Source organism: Camelus dromedarius, chromosome 20 (genome assembly GCF_036321535.1).
Source record: "Camelus dromedarius isolate mCamDro1 chromosome 20, mCamDro1.pat, whole genome shotgun sequence".
NCBI lineage: Eukaryota > Metazoa > Chordata > Mammalia > Artiodactyla > Camelidae > Camelus > Camelus dromedarius.
In genome coordinates, this window is record NC_087455.1 from 21,511,223 (window position 1) to 21,532,113 (window position 20,891).

A 20,891-nucleotide genomic window follows, 5' to 3' on the forward strand; every position below is an offset into this window, starting at 1 on the left:
CTTTAATTTAGTTACAAGTATGTTTTTGTGAATGTTAACCATGAAAAATAATCAGGTAACCTATTAACTCTAATATTATTTGTAGTGTATAATTTATTTAATGCAAATGCAAGTAGGAAATTAGTAAGTCACAAAGAAGCAGCAAAATTATATGAATCTGTATCCTATAAATTGCTTAACAGATGCATTTAGCCTTTCCATTACTCTTTAAATTTTGAGCCATTATTTTCCATCAGCATCCACAGGCAGGAGTGTGGTGCTGGCAGAGGTGATTAGATGTGGCAGCAGCTTCCCTGAACTCCCAGCTTTCCTAAAAGCCAACAGTTGTCTTCTGATCTTCATGCCTTCTGCATTATTTACATTTTCCCTCTAATTTCTTGTATTGAACTTTAGCAACTCAAAATATCTAAATGGCTGCTATTTTCCTGACCAGGCCCCAGTCATTAATTTTATTTTTTTTAATCTCTCCATAGCAAAATACACCATAAAGAAAAATTTTACATAATATATTTTAGAAGGCAATATCTACAATATAACAGGAAAACATACACTTCATAGAAAGGAATCCTATAAATCAATTAAAAAATAGTCCAAGAGAAAATATGGGCAAAAAAAAAAAAATCACAGTAGAGGAATTCCAGTAACAATAAGTAAAAGACAAAAAGTACTCGATAGAAATTAAGAAATGAAAGTTAAAGCCAAAATAAATTTCTATTGCATGTTCATAAAACTGATAGAAATTAAAAAGATATATGATACTAAATGTTGATGATAATTTGAAGGACCTGAATCTCATAAACTTTGAGGAATGTACGTTGGTAGAATCACCTAGGAAATATTTGGCAATATCTAGTAAAATTCATTTTTAGAAATGTCTGGAGTGTGCCAAATATATGTATACTAAATGGCTTATAGCTAAAAATTAAAATTCAGGCAAAACTGAATTCCACTATCCCATAATGATGGAACAAATGTATGATATACAAGACATAAACTAGCATATTTAATAAATATTGCTTTTTTTTTCATTCCCAAAGAATAAACTGTAAGGAAGTCTTTGAGTAACATATTTTCTAGTCAGTACTTTATATATGAGATTTAGAACATTAGCAATTGAAAAAGAAAAGAATTCTTTACCTTATCTCCTATTCCTCCAGATTATCCAGACAGAAAATCAGTAAGGAAATAGAGGCCTTACAAAACACATTAGGCCAAATGGACTTAATAGGTATTTATAGAACAATCCATCCAAAAGAAGCAGAGTACACACTTTTCAAGTGCACGTGGAACATTCTACAGGACAAATCACATGCTGGGTCATAAAACAAGGCTCAATGAATTTAAGAAAATTGAAATTGTATCGAGCATCTTTTCTGATCACAGTGCTGTAAGATTAGAAATCAAATGCAAGGAAAAAAACAGCAAAAACCACAAACACGTGGAGGTTAAATAAATGCTACTAAACAACCAATGTATCACTGAAGAAATTCAAGAGGAAATAAAAAATATCTAGAAACAAATGAAACACACACACACACCAATCCAAATTCTGTGAGATACAGCAAAAGCAGTTCTAAGAGATATGTTTATAGCAATACAAGATTACTTCAGGAAACAAGAAAAATCTCAAATAAATAATGTAGCCTTACACCTAAAGGAACTAAAGAAAGAAGAGCAAACAAAACACAACATTAGTAGAAGGAAAGAAATCATAAAGATCGGAGCAGAAATAAATGAAATAGAGACAAAAAACAATAGAATAGATCAGTGAAATTAAAAGTTGGTTCATTGAAAAGATAAACAAAATTGATAAGCCTTTAACCAGACCCATCAAGAATAAGAAGGGAGAAGTCCAAATCAATAAAAACAGTATGGAACAGTTTGGAGGTCCCTTAAAAAAAACTAAAAATAGTGTTACTATATGACCTTGCAATCCCACTCCTGGGCATATATCTGGAAAAAAACTCCAATTCTAAAAGACACACACACCACAGTGTTCATAGCAGCACTATTTACAATAGCCAAGACATGGAAGGAACCTAAATGCTCATCAACAGATAACAGGATAAAGAAGTTGTGAATACACACACACACACACACACACACACACGCACACACGCACAATGGAATACTACCCAGTCATAAAAAATGAAATAATGTCATTTGCAGCAACATACATGGTCCCATAGATTATGGTACTAAGTAAAGTAAGCCAGACAGAGAAAGACAAGTTATCACGTGATATCACTTACATGTGGAATCTAAATAATGATACAAATGAACTTTATTTACAAAACAGAAACAGATTCACAGACATAGAAAACACACTTATGGTTACTAAAGGGGGAAGGGAGGTAATAAATTAGGAGTTTGGGATGAGCAGATACAAGCTACTGTATATAAAATGGACAAACAACAAGGACCTACTATAGAGGACAGAGAACTACAGAGAAAGGGAAAAAAAAAGAATTCTTCACTTCCTGTTCCTCTAGTTGTAAATGCATAGCAATCATTTGCACAAGCTTTTTTTTGTTTGTTTGATCTCTTAACTTCTATAGACCCAGAATTCTAAGGATGTTCTTCTTAAAGCATTCCTATAAAGTATGTTGTTTCAAAGTTTAATATGTCTGATTGATAGTTTGATTAGTGAGAGATAAGTGTGTCAATTTTTTGATTAGCTTGGTTAGTGAGAAAAAGGAATGCATAATTTTTCTTCAATGCCTTCTCTTTTTCTTCTTATATTCTTCATTATGTCTGAATCAAAGATTACCACAGGTGTTGTATATGACCATGGATTATTTTCTGCTTGTGAATTTTAAGATGGCAAGGTTGACATTCTGCTTTATATACATCCTTATTTAAATATAAAGAATTCTAAAATAAGACTTTTTCTTGCAAGACTCATGGATTAAGTGGAATAACCAAATATTAAATATAATTCTTAAAGATTATTCTGCTAAATATTATAAATAACACCAAAGAATTCTATACAGAATGATTATGATAGAATGTTGCTTTATTATTTAAATGTTTAAATATGGTTTTGGTTTAAAAGAGGGTTGTTCCTTTAATGCATTTAGCTTATTACTTTCTCAGTTTCCTTACTCATAATCTATTTCCCTTTTTACTTAGCAGTCTGAAAGTTCTTACTTTTAGTACATAAAATTAACATATCTTCATTCACCATTAAATACTCTAAAATTTCACTTTAATAACATTAAATATATAATATTTACATTTTAGGTGAATTTCAAAGAAATAAAGCATATAAGAGCATATAAGGACCTCCTTTTTTTAGTTACATCAAAAATGCTTACTAATATTCAAAAAGTGATTTTCAGGTATAATTTATATTTCTAAGCCATCTGCCTTATTATGTTATTGGTGCTATTTTGTTGAACAGATATGTCATCACCCTATGTGAACACACAGTTGTTCATAAACAAATTGATCAGAAATTATATTGAGGTAAGGATTCAACTAATTATCTTTCATTGGAACAAGGTAGATATTAAATAGTAGATTAGCAGATTTTGATTAAATCTTGAGGAAAAAATGAACTTTGGATCCATACATGGCGCATACCTCATAGAAACACTTGCATATGTGCAAAAGAAGGAGACATAAAAGTATAACATTTTTATAACAAGGAATAATATGAACAATATAACAGTATAAATGATCATGAGCTAGAGAATAAATAAATCAATTTTGGAACATAGCTTCAGTGGAATATCACAAGTAGTTAAAATGAATAAAATGTGTGTGTATGTATGTGTATAAATATTTGTAAAAATGCAATGCTGGGCAAAAAATAAAGCCTTAGAATTTTATTACAATTGCATAGATTATAAACTATATAAATGCTTGCAAATCATACTATATATTATTTGTAGTAATTGAGTCAATTACGTTTTTGTAGAGTAGAAACTACAAAAACTCTACAAATAAAAACTTAAAAATGTTAGAAGTCCTTAAAGAAATATAGTATGTGGTGGCAGGAAAGGAATTAGATCTCAGTTTAAATTATTTAGCAAGTCAAAAGGATTAGGTAATTGGGGATTTTCAGTTCATTCTGTGTTCTAGAAATTTGTATTTCATCAGAGTATCAAATTTCACAAAGAATGGTGAATATTTATAGTATATGTGATTTTTCATACACATCTTTATTTAAATGTCAGTTTCAAGTATTTGAGCTTTTCAGTGAAAAGAGTGGCAGCTGAATGTTTCCATAAAGATAAGACAGTTCTGAATATTTATGAATAAGCAACAATAATTCCACCAAATTGGACTAAATTATGTTGTGCTTTGTAGCTTATATACTATTGTCCATGTGCATTTTTATCTACAATGCAAAGTATTATAAATTATCTTAATTTACAAAGAATATCTCCATTATACCTCATCACCAAGCAATTGCCAGCCACATTTACAGAGCATTCAAATTAAGGAAGGATGAATTTGGTAATAAACGTTGAAAAGAGAGCTTGATTTCCATTTTTATTTTGATAAATGACACATGGTAAAACTCAAAAGTGGCTGAATCTTGAATGATAAACTGAATATTATGTTTGGTAGAGAGAATTAGAACTTGTTATTTTTGAGCAGGGACACTAAATGTAGTGTTAAGTATGCAGATCCATAAAGTAGTATGTCCTAAAAATTAAAGTGACTACTTTTGCTGTTCCTACTTCTATTTTTGAAAGACTGACTTGCTTGACCATGCATCCTTTATATTTCATTATATATGTCACAGTTTGAGTTAGCAACTTTTAACCTCTTGTATAACTCTGTCCCTGAAGCTGTTTGCATATGCCTTTTTGTAAAATATTTTCACCCAAATGAGACTGCCACAAATTGTTCCATGAAGAAAAATCCTGAAGGTTTTCTTCTGTCTCATAAATTTCTGTTTCTTTTCAACATTACTTTATTTTTCAGTTGTCTCTTAGAAACAACTGCCTCTAAGAAAGACATATTCATGAACATTATTGAGCATCTGTGAGCCAGATTTTGTGCTGGGTAGGCTTTGTGGAAAAGAGAAGAAAAGTGAAATAATTTCAGTCTATAGCAAAACAAATGAAAGAAGCAGATGATTGTAACTTGGTTAAGATGAACAAAATAATTCTATGGATTAACAGAGTAAGAAAGATTAAGAACCCCTACAAGAGACTAGAAAGAGCTCCTTATGTTCTTTGAAAGTTAATGTTATCCCTCAACATACAGAAATTATAGTATAAATTCAGTACTATGAGCTCTACAATTCTGGTGATTCTGTGTTTATTTTGATAGTTTAGTAAGTCAATAATATAAATTAGTGATTTGACATCAGTGAGCTAATACATTCTTCTTTGCTTTCTAGTTCAAATCTAGATTAATTTGGTCAAGGATCTGTGTCTACGAAAGAGATGCCAATTTATTTTTGATTAGCATATGATTTAAGATGTACATAAAAGTTGTCCTTTTCTCCAACATTATTTGTCATGAAATCACAGACTTCCCTCATTCCTGAAGCTATCGAGAATATTCATTATAGTCCTCTAGTCTCTGAAGCTAAAACTGATATAATGTAGCACCTAATTATCTTTGGTGAATTCATTATATCATTTATCTTACATTTATTTAATTTGAAAAACATTTAAGGACAGAAAAATCCCATAGCTAGAGGGTTTAGATTTTGATAACTAGCGTCATATTTGGTTTACATTCTGAAATATACTTTTCTAGTTCTTTCAGAAGGATCTTAACAGTGAGTTGTATTGACTGTTTGGTTTTTCATATTCATCTTTATTAATTTTATTCTGAACATGCACACTAGGTGTTCTGAATCTAGAGAGATTATCATTTAAGTGATATAATAATGATAGTAATAATAGTAATAAATGTGTCAGCATTTTCTTTGACCAAGTCCTTACCCCTGTAGTAACACGATGAAAATCAAATGGAAACATCTACACAAGTAGCCAGGGACAAGGAATAAAGAAAAATGGACTTGCTGAGCTTTAGGCAGTTCTCTGTCCCTTTTCTCCAGAAAGGTAGAAGAAAAAATTTTGCTCCTTGGAGATAGAATGGAAAGAATCTTGGGTTTTTATGGTAACCTTTGGAATGTAAGTTTAGGGCTTCAACAGCCAAATTAGCCTCCTGTGTCTCCATTTTTTATAATCTAGGGATATCTGTAAGGTCCTGGGTCTCATTTTTACTTGAAATGTAAACATAAACCCCCTCCAGAGTTAGGTTAATCCCTCTGAAGTTCTCTCATTATTCATATAGTTGTAACTTAACAAGGGTTACACTTAGCCCCAAATACCAAGTTTCCAGCAAAGCCATGCAGAAAACTCCAACACTGTAGAAATCAAAAATATTTTCTCTATTTCTCACACTTTTCTTGTGAGAATTTTTGAAAGCTGTACATTCAGGAGAAGGCAGAATATAAATATTTAAAGTTCTTCAATGACTACAATGTTATATTAAATTTTGATAAAGTATATTTTAAATAGAAGGCTATTTCACTTTCTTCTAAGACTATAAAAGTAAAGCAGTCTAAAGTTATATTTGCAGTAGACATATTTGTTACTTGGACAGTTATAATTTCACATATTTTGTATTAATTTTTAAATGTTCATGATTTGATCCTAATAGTTATATTGGACAGAAGCTATAAGCTGCAAATCTTAGAGCAGGTGAGAATCTTAGTACTAAAACAAGTTATGATATAGTCATGTGGACCATGGGATGTAACTGCTAAATTTGAAAAATACACCGAATTCTGTTTTCGAGGGAAAAAAGTTCTCTTTGGTGGTTGTATACTATCAAAATACAATGTGGTAAGAGTAATACAAATAGGAAAAGCTATATACTCATTCAAAATAAGAAAAAGTGATGATTTGTAGTTTTAAATCTTCCTGTTAAATTTTGTCTTTAATAAATTTATATTTTTCTCATAGGTTTTGAACTTTCACATTGTGAGGATCCTGGCATTCCACAATTTGGATACAAGATCAGTGACCAAGGCCATTTTGCTGGTAGCACTATCATTTATGGATGCAATCCAGGCTACACTCTCCATGGAAGTAGCCTTCTGAAGTGCATGACAGGGGAGAGAAGGGCGTGGGACTATCCTCTGCCTTCCTGTATTGGTAGGATACTGTTTTAGATTTTCATGAAATATTTCTATGGAAGTGTTACCAAAATACACTATACCTTTTCAAGTGATTCCATCTGTCCACTCACAACTCATACCTTAAAAAGTTAGTGAATTCATAGCTCACTTTGTGAAGAGTGAAAGGATCCTTTTTATAACCTTATCAGTGAGTAAATTCTTTTTTTTTTGGTAAAAATAGTTTATATAAAATCATTGTATTTATCCTATCTTGATGTAAAATTTAATTCACTACAAAAATATGTTGAAACTCTTAATCATACACATTTATTGAATCACATTGACCAGATTTGTTTTAATATACAAAACTATTGCCTATGCAGGTATCAAGGTGGATTAAAAAACAGTAAGTGATTCTCAGTAACTTCAAAAGCTTTCTTTATATACACACTTTTTCAAAAACCTAAGAAAGTGCTTATGTTTTTCTTACTTGTATGCATCAAGACAAAATTAAATGAATTTCAGTGAGAAAAGGCATGTGAGAGTCAGTGATACCAGCTATTATTGCCTTCATGGAGCTATGGAATGATCATTTCCTCTCTTCTTTGTATAGCTGGAGTACAGTGTTATTACTGTCATCTTATAGATCAGTTAACAAATGACTGGCTATGTGTGGGAAGGAGGGTAGATACAAGAATGTTGATGACAACCTCTACGTTTTTCCTTTTCTGCTCCAAATATCAAATAGGCGCCATACAGAATACTAGGATAACAAATGAAAAAACATGTTAATAAAACACTAACTCCTCAAATATGCAGGGAACAAGTGTGCAGTGCTTATTTAGCCGTTCTTATTTCTTAATGGCATTTATGGAGGCACAAATCCAGTCTGTGTCAGGCTCATATGGATACAATTGACCTAAACTTTTCTTTTAAACAGCTTTATTAAGGTATAATCAACATCCAAAAAAATTGCACATATTAATGTGTACAATTTGATGACTTTGGACACCAGAACCTTTTGAGACAAATTTTAATGTTTGTTAATCGATACCAACAATATAGGAAACTACACAAAACTTCATAGAATACAAATAGAAAAAAATGAAATTCTAATTGTTGGAGGCCTGGCAACTAACTGCAGTGTTTTTGATGACATGAGATTTCACCCAGTTTATTAAAACATTGATTCATGCAGAAAGCAAACATGTTTTTATCTAACCAAAATACAATTATAGTGCTTTCTTTTCAGATGGCACCTGAATTTTGGATAGATTATGAGGGTAATACCTAGCATAACAATCAACCTGAACTGAGACAGCTTGGGATTCTGGAATATGACCAGCAATCAACCCACTGGCATTGGTTATGAGAAAAATGTAGCACTGATTAATTCTCTCTGAGGTTATACAGTCTTTGATGTGAATATGAAATATGTGTAGAAAATCATTAAGGGTTGCAATAGCACAGAACCATAAACTTGTAAATATTGACTTGCCATGCTGTCTTTAAAATTAAAATCACAAACAAATACATTAAAATTTCCTTATATGTTGAATCAAGCTGAAGACATTCTTCATTTTTTGGAACAATTTTATGCAAATGCGTCTCAGATGTTTGGTCTGGGATCAGAAGGTTTTGATTATGTTTGCAATGAATCAATGTACTTTACATATCTGCCAAGTCAAAACTTAGTGACTTGACACTGCTCAAGATTTCATGAGAAGAGTAACCATTTTGTTTGTTTGTTTTAAATGATGAATGATCAGGAATAACAACTGAAAACAGTTGCACACATGTGGTGTCATGCTGATGATTTTCATGATAACAGAAGATGAAATTCTATTTTAGATGGTGTTCTGTACTGGCAATAATTAATAGCTTTACCTCCTAGCTTAATAATCATAATTTTCTGTGCTCATTCACCTTAAATATCTATTATGGGTTTATTTTTGCTTCTGTCAAATAAGAAACTTTTTCTCAATTATATGGGTTATTTCTAGGTAATTATGTCTTTGTAGCTTAGACTTTGAACAAACAAAAATTACTTTTTGAAGCACCATAGCCAGAAGGATTTAACTTGTATAATTTCTTTAAACACCGTTTCATTTTTATCCTGAAAGCGTAAGACTTCTGTCAGAATATGAACTCCAGTGTTATAGCATATCACACTGGCTCTTTTGAAGTCAAAATACCAAATAACATTTATAGCAAAGAAATGTGGGGAAAAAAAAGAGGTATGTTAAAATTCAAGATAAACACAGTATACAAAACTCCAATTTGCCTTGCAATTGCTTAAAAATTAATCTGGAGGAATAAAATATCAAATCTGTTCTCATAAGAAAAATATGTCAATAATAAATCATAAAGAAATGATGAAAAAATGAATTAATATACTTACATATTTCTAGGCTGTCCAACAAAGTTTATGTTAAAAAAAAGAAAAACCACAATAAGTGATGGCAATTTCTTAAATACAGATATCTTCTTATTCACATTATTTAACATTTTTTATTGAGTTATAGTCATTTTACAATGTTGCGTCAAATTCCAGTGTAGAGCACAATTTTTCACTTATGCATGAACATACATATATTCAATGTCACATTTTTTTTTTGCTGTGAGCCACCACAAGATCTTGTATATATTTCCCTGTGCTATACAGTATAATCTTATTTATTCACTTTAAAAATAACATTTATAAGGTAAATTAAATTAAATTAATGTTACAATACAAATTAAACTTGCTTAGTCCTCTGTAGGTGTGTGTATCACTCAGCATTCTCCAGAGAAACAATCGGTAGGAAATCTAGATCTAGATCAGTTTATCTGTCTATCTATCAAGAAATTTATTTATTTTAAGGAACTGACTCATGCAGTCATGGCAGCTGACAAGTTTAAAATCCATCGGGAAGTTTAAAAGCTGGAAACTCAGGCAAGAATAAATGCTGCAGTCTGGGAGGGAAAATTTCTTCTTTTCTAGAAAACTCAGTTTTTGCTCTTAAGATCTTTCAACTGATTGTATCAGGGCCACCCTGTTATCAAGTATCATCTTTACTGAAAATGAACTGATTGCAGATGTTAAGCACATCTAAAAAGTACCCTTATAGCAACACCTAGACTAGTGTTTGATAAAATAACTGAATTCTATAGCCTAGCCAATTCACACCTAAAACTAACCATCATAGAGTGCTAAAATGTAATATCTAAAATCTTTGAAACAGTTGTACCTATATGAATAGACCCAACAAATTAGAACTATGATAGTCTGTTGTTATTAGGTCTTTCCCAAATACTGAAACTCTCTGTCTTTGACCTTCTTTGCTCTAATGATCAAAACAAAACAAAACAAAAAAATTCAAGAAGCTTACTTCAGTCATTGAATTTGAGTAAGATTCTAACAGTGCAGAGAATGAGAAAAATAATATTGGAATATTTTCAAATATTTAAGCCAAAAGTAAAATGTTTTCGATTTGGTTTATTTTTGTGTAGGATAATAATCTTGGGAATTTCCAAATGTATCATGTGTTACCCCACTGTGGTTTCTAGGGTTTAGAGATGTGGAGCAATATACCAACCAAACTAGTTTCTTTGTTCTCTGCAAAAGGTGTTCTTTATAGATTATCTGCTTACCAAAGTAAAGTCATTCCAAACATCCTAATATATTATAAAATATTAAGATGGAGAGAGAATTCCCCCCCAAAATGAAATTATAATACTGTATGACAATACTTACATTTTTAATTTGATAAACTTTATAAAACTCACCTTAAATAAAAACGAAGCTAGATTTAACTAAAGTAAAAGATCTAATAAAATGCCACTTTGACTTTGAGTGGCTAAAAAGGAGTTTAGAATGATTTAAAGAGGAATAAAAGGACAGTGAAATTTAGAAGGCTGAGGGATTGCAGTGAAGCTTAGTTTTTCTTAAAGGTTGGATAGTAAGATGATTAATTATTCAGCCTACAACCAACTAGCAGTGAGCAACTTGCCATCTGTTTCTCCTTTGTACATTATCATTATTTAACAACACATCTTAAAATGTTTGGAAGCCTAAACTCTGAATTTTTTAGTGTGTCCTTTTTTTAAATTTCCTAATTAGGTTTATTATATTATCTTTTATATGATCTAACTTGAGACTCTTATTTCATTGTACAATATATTCTTGCTTCAATTAATACCTTAATCTGAGAAAGCATATGAAAATACATACTTTCAAGAAGTGGGGAAATCAATCCTTATTTTCCCTCAGGTGAAAATTATATATATATATATACTTGAGAAATTGTAGATTGTTTAGAAAGATCGGCATTAAATTATGGCTTAAAATTGTATGTTTTAAACTAGCTGAATGCGGAGGTCGTTTTAAAGGAGAGTCATCAGGAAGAATCTTATCTCCTGGTTATCCTTTTCCATATGACAATAATCTGCGTTGCTTGTGGATGATTGAGGTAGATCCAGGAAACATTGTCAGGTAAATGGATTTTATTATCTCAAAATGACTGGGGAATTGAATTTACTGATTAGCCCCTATATTCTGTATCAATTAACATCATGGTTTTTCAGTATTTTTTCTTTTTCCTTGGCAAAGAAAAACACTCTTTTCATCTGTTTAAAATAGGAAAAATATTTATAAGCATGATTTATTGTTTTATTGATTTATGAACTATGCAGCAGTAGTTCATGTAATCTCTTAGAGGGACTCTCTTTAACCAATTATAAAGGGAACAGAAATTGAGAATGTTTCCTTCTTCTTGTGGATTCTACTCTTTCAGTTCTGGAAGACTTAAGATACTGTGTCTGCTATTTTGATAGGTCACTATCATACGTTCAGCCTACTTTATAATAAAGCGTTAAATATCTTATGTAATTTATTGAAAGTGATGAACAGAATGATTGTATGGGTACATTACGGTTGTAAATGTACTGGTTGTTTATCCTTGTGATCTTGTAACTGATTGGGAGCTGTGACTCCCTGCCACTGCCCTGCATCGTGAGAGAGTATCATACAGCATATCACCAGCCTGGGAAAAGATCAAAATTCAAAATTCAATGTACAGTTTCTATTGAATGCATATCTCTCTTGCACCATTGTAAAGTTGAAAAATCATAAGTTGAATCATTGTCAATCAGGGATGGTCTGTATACCTCAAATTTCTGAAATTTGCAGAGGTGATGTAATTGTACACTTAATTATATTCTAAGAAAATAAATTATACTGCTTGAGAAAAATTTATTAAGTTTGCATATGCTGTTTACATAATTCATTTTATCTGATAGAATAAAAGTAATATCGAATATAAGCAAAGTTGAATATCTGTTATATTTATTTTATTTAGAACTGAACCTGTATTTAAAATAATCAGTGATATATGGTTCTCCCACAGCCTACAGTTTCTTGCTTTTGACACAGAAGCATCACATGACATACTCAGAGTTTGGGATGGTCCACCAGAAAATGAGATGCTTTTAAAGGAAATTAGTGGATCTCTTATTCCTGAGGGAATCCATAGCACCCTCAACATAGTGACCATCCAATTTGACACAGATTTTTATATCAGCAAATCTGGATTTGCAATTCAGTTTTCAAGTAAGTTTTTTTGTTTGTTTCTTAGATGAAAAATAGGAGTGCTATTTAAATAATTATGTTAACTTTACTGCTCAAAACTTTAATTTTAAAATTTTAATGATCTTAAATATTCTTATTTCTAGTCTTCTTATTCATCTGGAGTTAAGGTAAAAAATACTAAGAAAAATGGAGTACAAATAATTTTGAATTAATTAATTGTTAAGACCTTGTCAAACCAATTTTCCTTAAACTAAAGGTGGTGTTAAAGTAATTCAAACGAAATAACTACATTATACAAACTTATAATTTGAATTTACCATAAAACTCAATTTTAAAATGTAGAATTTTAGAGATTAGGGAGGAACTGAATACTTATCATTAAAAAAACAACCCTACATTTTTACTAATTTTATTTTTCTTCTACTAAAGATCTTAATTATATATTCAGAGAAAGCTTTGACAAAATATTTTAGATCTACTATTAAAGATTTTCTGTAACAATGAAATGTCATTCATTGTAATTACTAGTGCTCATGGCTTTTTTTTTTTTTTTTCTTTTCTTTTTATGGCACTGCTAAATGGCTAAATATGTATTGTTCTGTAAAAGCGATCTTGGTTTAGTGGCTGGAGAAAATGAATGAAAACTTAAAATTTTAACTGCTATTTTTTTACTCTTATTACGAACACATATTATCTCTTTGAGAAAAACATCTAAGGGATTTTTCTAATTGTATAACATTAAAAAATCCTATAAATTGAAACCTATTGAGATTTACAGCATCATCTATGGAAAGAGTACAAACCAGGATTTTTCAAATATGCCTTAATTCAAGTCCTGATTTCTTGCTAATTTGCTGACTTTGGGCACCTGACCTTGTCACTTGCGGCTGAGTTTTCTAATGCACATAGGATAATAATGCTTATCTCATAAACAGGTTATTGTTATTTAACATGATCACGTGCCCACAGTATTTGGTATTGAGTAAATAGTTGGTGTCCAGTGAACTATTTTCATTTTATGAATAAAGTAAAATTGGAATCCTTTGGAAAAAATGATGAAGGACTTTTTAAATGACTAACCACAAAATATATCTCTTTAGGTAAACTGGTCAAAACAATTATATAATTAACTTAGACTTTTTCTTCATGGAAGATAGTTCGGTATAATTGACTAAAGCAAATGAATTGCTTTGTGTTGTATAAACATAAAGCTCTTGTGAGAGAGGTGTACCTCAGCATTGAAGAGTCAACAGATGTAAATTTGCGCCCTTAATTTGTCTTTTGAGACAAAGGAAAAAAAAGGAATGAGAAATAGGAATATGATCATGTAATTAATGAACATAAATGACTTCTAAATTCTGAAACACTTACAAATTAAACATTCTTTATATTTATCTCTTCTATTTTCTACTGTTTATCTCTTTTTTTTGACGTTAGGAACAATTTGTCAGCAAACTGCTCATGATTGCTGCTCAATTTCAGTTCTTTCTAGGGTAACTTGGCAACTAATAGGTCTCCTTTTATTTACCTTGAATTAATAACATTTTACACTTAAATGATTACTGTGATTAAATATCTGAATGCAGTCAAGTGAAAAGGTTCTTCAGGCTAATGTTTGTGAATGCCAAGTACATCTGCTTAATGGAAACAGGATGCTTTATAAATGTGTATCTGGAATTTTTAATGCCCTTTTTTTGTGAAATTAGCAATATATTTTTATATTTATTATATTTGTAGGGCATATTAAAGTTATAGAAACAAAATGTATCATACCAGAGTTTTAATAAATCTGCCTTCATAACACTTTTCAAGATGCATAGAAATGTGTCCTAATGATCTGGGACTAAAGACCTATTCATTGAAATAAAATTACCTGGAAAGTTAATATATTGTGAATAGCATCAGTCAATGAAAATTAGTCTCTTGGTTGATCTTCTGTAACTCATGCTTACACAGCTTTATAAGTGTTCAGATTTCAAATGTGAAGATAGTTTTTTCATAAATGAAGTGTTGCTTGGTGCCAAGAACCATGTTAAGTGTTTTACATACTTGATTTCATTTAATCTTCACAAAAGCCGCATAAGATATGTTGTGTCATCCACATTTACCAAACAAGTACACTGAGGTTCAGAAAGTGAGTTAGTTTGTTCAAGGTCAAACTCCAGCAGATGCCTGCAGCTGTGACTTAAATCCGTATGTGTCTGAAAGGAGGTTAACACTGGCCTGGTGCATAGTACATGCTTAGCAGTTATTACTATTGTTATGCTATCATTATTATTATTTATCATCTAGAGGAAATAGAAAGCTTTCAGTTATATGTTGTTAGTTACAATGAAATTCTACAATTTAATCAGCTTGTCTTTATGCTCCCAAGTACCGCATCTAAGGTCATACTTTCAAAAAGCAGGTGATCTTTACAAGTGAAGCAGTGAGAAGGAATAAAGGAAAGCTCCAGTGCATACATTCCCATGTAAAAGGGACAGTTGCCCCCTCTGGCTGTAGTTATTTTGCCCTATAAGAAGACAGGCTAATTTTAAAGTGGAACTTGAAAAAAGGAGGATTATGCAAAGTCATCTAATTGTCAAAGCAAACCACTAAACTAATCTTAAAGAGAATGTTAAGGTACTGTAATCCAATAAATCACTCCTGTAGGTCAAATTTGGCATGCAAGTCTGAATTTGCCATTTCAGTACTTTACCTGAATTTCTTTTCCCAAGATAAATCTATCTCATGTTACCCATTTATTCATTTGTTTATTCTAAGAGAGTCTATTAGTGCACCAGATGTTAAGCATATTTATCTCCAGTTATTTCTTAAATGCATCTTTCCTTTTACTCAGGCAGATCTTCTTAGTTACATAAACACACACACACACTCCCTATACTGCTTTCTGTCTCTAAACCTTCCTATACTTTAAATATTTTTCTGCTCCTTTTTTTTTTAAGTCTTGCTCGTTATTCCGGACTCAGCACCAAGAGCTCTCTTTATAAAACATTTTCTGACCTCTGTACAAAACATTTTTAAATGTTTATAAGATGATCTCTTTTTAAAACAAATTCTCTGACTGCTCTTTATAAAACATATTCCACCCATGCTCCAGGCACCAGATATACATTTTTTTCCAAATAAAGATGAGAATAAATCATTTATCAATTCATTCTTCTGAAGGTATTCTAATTATGTGATCTTTGTTCTCCAAGTATATCGTGAGTACCTTTGTCTCTCTAAATATCTATAAAGAGTAAATATTCTATTTAGGGTGATCATATAATGTATTGTCCAAATCAAGATAATTTTTTTAAAGTAAAAAGGAGCACTATTAAAGATTAAGTTGGACCAAGGCACACACCTGAACAATAGTCGCTAAATCAGATTGTATCATTATTTTAATTAAGTCAGATTTTTATTCTGTTCCCACCACCACCCCCTCATCACCACCACAATTCTTATTCCTCTTTTGAGGAAATAGCTGTTTTTTATTGAGTGTCAAATAATAAATTTAAAAAGGAATGAGTCAGGCAACAGTAGCAGACCAGTCTTAAGCAGCAGAAATGCAACCAGCGAAACATATTTCAGTGAACTTGGTGAATTTAACTGAAATATAGGTCACATACTAACTTCATAATTATCATCAAGCCACTATCAGCAGCCTCATGCCTTTTATTTCATGATCTGTTTATTCTTTGTAGAGTCTGTGGCTTTGCCCCTTGGTGCTAGAGTCTACAAGGCACTTTTTGCTTACTGAGAGCTACTTAAGTCTGACATTGCCACTGCATGCTGTCCTATGTGCTGTCCTTGGTTCTCAGCAGTCAGCCTCTTTTTTCCCGTGATTTAATGTGTAATCTGCTTGACTCGTCCTGCTTTAGTCCCTCAGGGAGGACATCTTTGGGTACTATGCTGTCATTTGCCCACAGAATAGTTGATTTCGGCAGAGCATTTTCTATGCTCTTCACTCTTTGACCTCTGTTAAGAATCTGCCCCTGCTGGATAATACAAAATACCAATGCCCATGGCTTACACTGTTGAAAATTCTCAAGGAAATGGATCTCTTAACAACAAGAGATTGATGTCTCCTGGCTTTAAAGGACTATGTGGTTCACCTGCATTTTTTTCCCCATCCTCATTTTTACTGCCTGTACTGCTGTAACAGTCAACTAGCCATTCACTTCATTATCCCTCCAGCCAGATTTTTCTCTACATTTCCACCTGACTGATGTTTTGGAAATATAAATCAGACATCACTCTTCTGTTTAAAAATCCTTAATGGCCACATAGTCATAAATTGAAAACTCTGGAATTACATTTAAAGCCTCCACAATTTACACCCAAATTACTTGCCGCCTTCATCTCTCATTATTCAGTTACTTACATCTAGTCATCTAACTGCACTGTCCTGAAAAGACAATGACCTTTCACATTTCTGCTTCTTTTGCAAACCTTCTTCCATGTTCCTGAAACACTTATGTCCACATTCAATAATCTATAAATTCTTAGTCATTTTCCAAGGCCCAGGACAAATGATACTTTTAGTACTAATAAACTTTTAGGCAGAATTAGTCATTCCCACATCTGCACTGCCCCAGCACTGGTTGTTTTATTATATAAGAATGGCTGTATGTCCCAGTTTGCCCACGACACTCCTGGTTCATGCCTATGTTTCTGGCATCCTGACTGGTTTGGGATTTGGGCTGTATTTTCCATCTTCAACAAAGTATCATCGTTAATAATTCTATTAAAATAGCTGAGGTGTATTGATTAGCTATCTACGTTGTATTTGATCTCATCTAGGAGTGTGTGAGATGCATTCCCAGTGTTCAGAGGAAGTGTAATATAATATACTGATAACCCATCTCTGTTTCCCAACATTTTGCAGATTCCAGGTTATCCACATTTTCCTTTCAGGATAGCATACAGGGCATTTGTAGATGAAATGAAAATATTCTCAGATATTAACGTTTAACCCACTCTGATCTTAGAAAATAGTGGGAGAAGTATTTGATGCTGCCAGCTATTTTGTGTAACAGCAATATAGTCATAATCTATGCTGTGGTTTGAAAGGTATATGAAACTGTCAGGCTATGAGTTGGCCAAATTAGTGAGAAATATGTGTTCTTGAAAAATGTACAGAAGTAGAGGTTGAGCAGTTGTGCTGTAGAGCTGTGATATGAATGTTCTTGCTATGAGTGTGTTTTTTATTTTATAGGGTAAATTAGCAATTATCATAGAAATACTGTTTTATTATTTTGCAATAGACATTTATGGTAGCAATGGGATTTTCTTACAGTCCATGTTTAATGAAAAAGTACATACTGAGTATTCATTTCTTAAGAAAGCTGATTTTACCAAAATGTCCAAAGGGAAGTTCAGCTGAAAGGGGATGTCAAGAGGAGCCCAGAGATCAACAAGGGATGTTAGACAAACTTATTATTGCAAAAGTTGAAACTTAGCTCAAAAAAATAGCAGGAAACGATCTAGAAAAAGTTTTGTTTATTACGATTTGTGAATCAAAGTATTTTAATACATCCAGAAGCATTTTCTTAAAAAAAGCAGAGAGTCTCACATGATCTCATTTCAAGAAAACGTATTTAGGTAAGTTGTAAAAATATTTTTGGAGGGTAAATCATGTACTGATTGGTTATGTTTCTCTATAGCCAAAAAATTAGCCGAATGCTGAATTAAATGAGAATTTATTGGCTTGTGTATCATATCAATATCCTATAAGCTATATTTTATATTCTAAAATATGAAACATAATTAAATGGTGATTTGGAGCCATGATAATGCATTAACTATATCTTTGTCATTTTAAAGAACCTAAAATATTAAATAAATCTTGATTATTTTAAAGTACCTATCAACTATAGCCATGTTCTTTTTAGTTGAATGATTTCCTAAATAAAATTTCTCCCTGGTATTGAGTTTATCCCTGGTACCCTAATATCATTGATATTAACAGACCAATTTTTCCTACTAACTTGTTAACCTCATGTGAAAGATGGGATATTTTGATAGAGAATGTAATGTCTATAATATTAAAACTTGAGATTTGAGGTATTTAGACCTAGGGGTTTATTAATATTTTAAGATACTGATACTTGATATCCTCGTTTTATGAACAAATTGCTTTCAAATTTTAAGATAAATTTTTGGAAAAACTGGATTAACTACATGTTCTTAGACTTGTGTTACTTACATATTAAGTATTTTATACAAATTGCTTATAATTTCTGCTAATCATCAAAAAATTAAACAAATTTTGATGTGCTAATCATCAAAAATCCAATAAAATCTCAGTTAAAAAATAAAAGAAAAATTATGATGAAAATGCAACTTGCATACAATGCATTTTAATATACATGGGGATCATAGTGGTCTCATTGATCATGTGAAAGCCAGAGACAGAAATCTATTAAAAAAGTAAACCTTTTGACTGAGAACAAATGAAAACTCTACTAAACTAATTTTATCTCTGTATATTCTAAATTCTCTTCTGCATATATGAAAAGTGTTAATATTAATACACCAGCTTCCTTAGCAGAATTTCACAAATAGTTAAATGTGTCCAATTTTATATCAGTCACAACAGTTGAGTCAAATACAGAATCAGTAACATCACCACAAATATTTCAAATTCACAAGAATTTTTAGTTTTTAACCTCAATTTCATGAAACAGAGTATGGTCTTTGAAAGCTCATTGTGTCAAAGATGAAGCATCTGATATAAATTTATTTAAAATGTTAACATTTCAATAACTTTAAATTTATTTAGATTTGTTTTATGGTCCAGCATATCTTTTTCTAAAAGTACCATGAAAATTTGAAAAGAATGTACACTTGCCATTATTGGGAATTAAATACCAATTAGATATATGAATCTGATTGAATAAGATATCTTTTAATAATGTAAAATTAAAAACACACCAGTTCTATATATGGTTAGTCAGAAATAATGTAAAACAATATTTGCATAGTTTTTCTTTTTTGCTCATTAATTCTGCTGACCTGCAAATACTAGAATTCTATTTCAAATTAGACTTTTATATAATCTTTTATAATCTTTGGATATAAAATCAGTTTCCTGTATAGGCAACTTTGACAGTCTTCAACCTAACATGCCTTTTGATTTAAAAAATTAGATCAGTGATTTTATTTCTACTTTTGTCCACATATTAGGGCACAAGTATCAATGAAGGTATGGAGGTGTTGTCTCTTGTTAAAATGTATCTCAAATATCAAACATACTTGGCCCATAGTGGATGAATAACAATTATCTGGTGAAATAAATGAATAAACATGTATTTTTAAAAGATATTTCTATATAAAGTACTTGGAAGTATACTACAACACTAGCTTTGAGGTTTCTTCTGCATCCCATGCATTAAGCAGTTTTGTTTCCCTCCTGAGTTGATGGGAATACCTCTGTCATGCTGCCATGTACTTTAACCTGACTTGCCACATCACTAGGTGTATCCTTAGAAACATAATGAAATTCCAAAGATAGCCACGTTACTGAATAGAGCTGGCAGAGTATAGGCCTAATAATGATGTTGAATATTCTTTATAAAATTGATGGATCTTGTACAAAGCTAGGTCTCAATCAAGGGCAAAATTTCCCAGGGCAAAATCCAACTCTAGGTTATCATCTGCATTTCAAATATTTTCTGATTGATTTGTTTCTGGATGGGATTTCCTTCCAGGTTAAATATTCCCATTACCCGCTTGATTTCCTTACAGATAGTGAAGTGGAGAATATAGTGTCATTTCTTAGTCAATACAAAAATATAAGGTAATAAAACCGAAGAGAAGAGTGTGAGGCCTTGTGAATACCAAATCTGGACTATGACCTTGCTGAAGTCTCCAGACATATTGCAAAAAATTATACAGCTACTTCTTAAGCAAACTACAATGTAAATAGTTAAAATATACTGGTCTTTAAAGATTCATTTCAGAGTTGATATTGTCATAGAACTATAGAATATAATGGTTAGAATAGAATTTAATAGAATTTTATGATAAGGAAGCTAAAATTCAACCCAATCAATGTTTCTTTCTTAACACAGACTACAATATAGGTCTCCTGCTTTTGATAGCATTACTTATTCAACTGTATAAAATTTAAGGTTTTTCTTTTTTGAAAGATCTTGAGATAAACAAGTTTATAACAAAAAGTCAACTTTCTGAACAGGAAGAACACACAAGAACTTAAGAGTGATTTAAATGTATTTA

General features: G+C 31.3%; 1 protein-coding gene across 1 annotated transcript in view; it reads left to right on the plus strand.

Moving 5' to 3' along the window:
- Positions 1-20,891, plus strand: part of CSMD3 (CUB and Sushi multiple domains 3) — a 1,010,791-nt gene that overhangs the window by 747,787 nt on the left and 242,113 nt on the right. Inside the window, exons 25-27 of the mRNA XM_064476888.1 lie at positions 6,942-7,133; positions 11,444-11,570; positions 12,484-12,686. Coding sequence (XP_064332958.1) covers positions 6,942-7,133; positions 11,444-11,570; positions 12,484-12,686 — 522 coding nt within the window. The remainder of the gene's footprint in view (positions 1-6,941; positions 7,134-11,443; positions 11,571-12,483; positions 12,687-20,891) is intronic.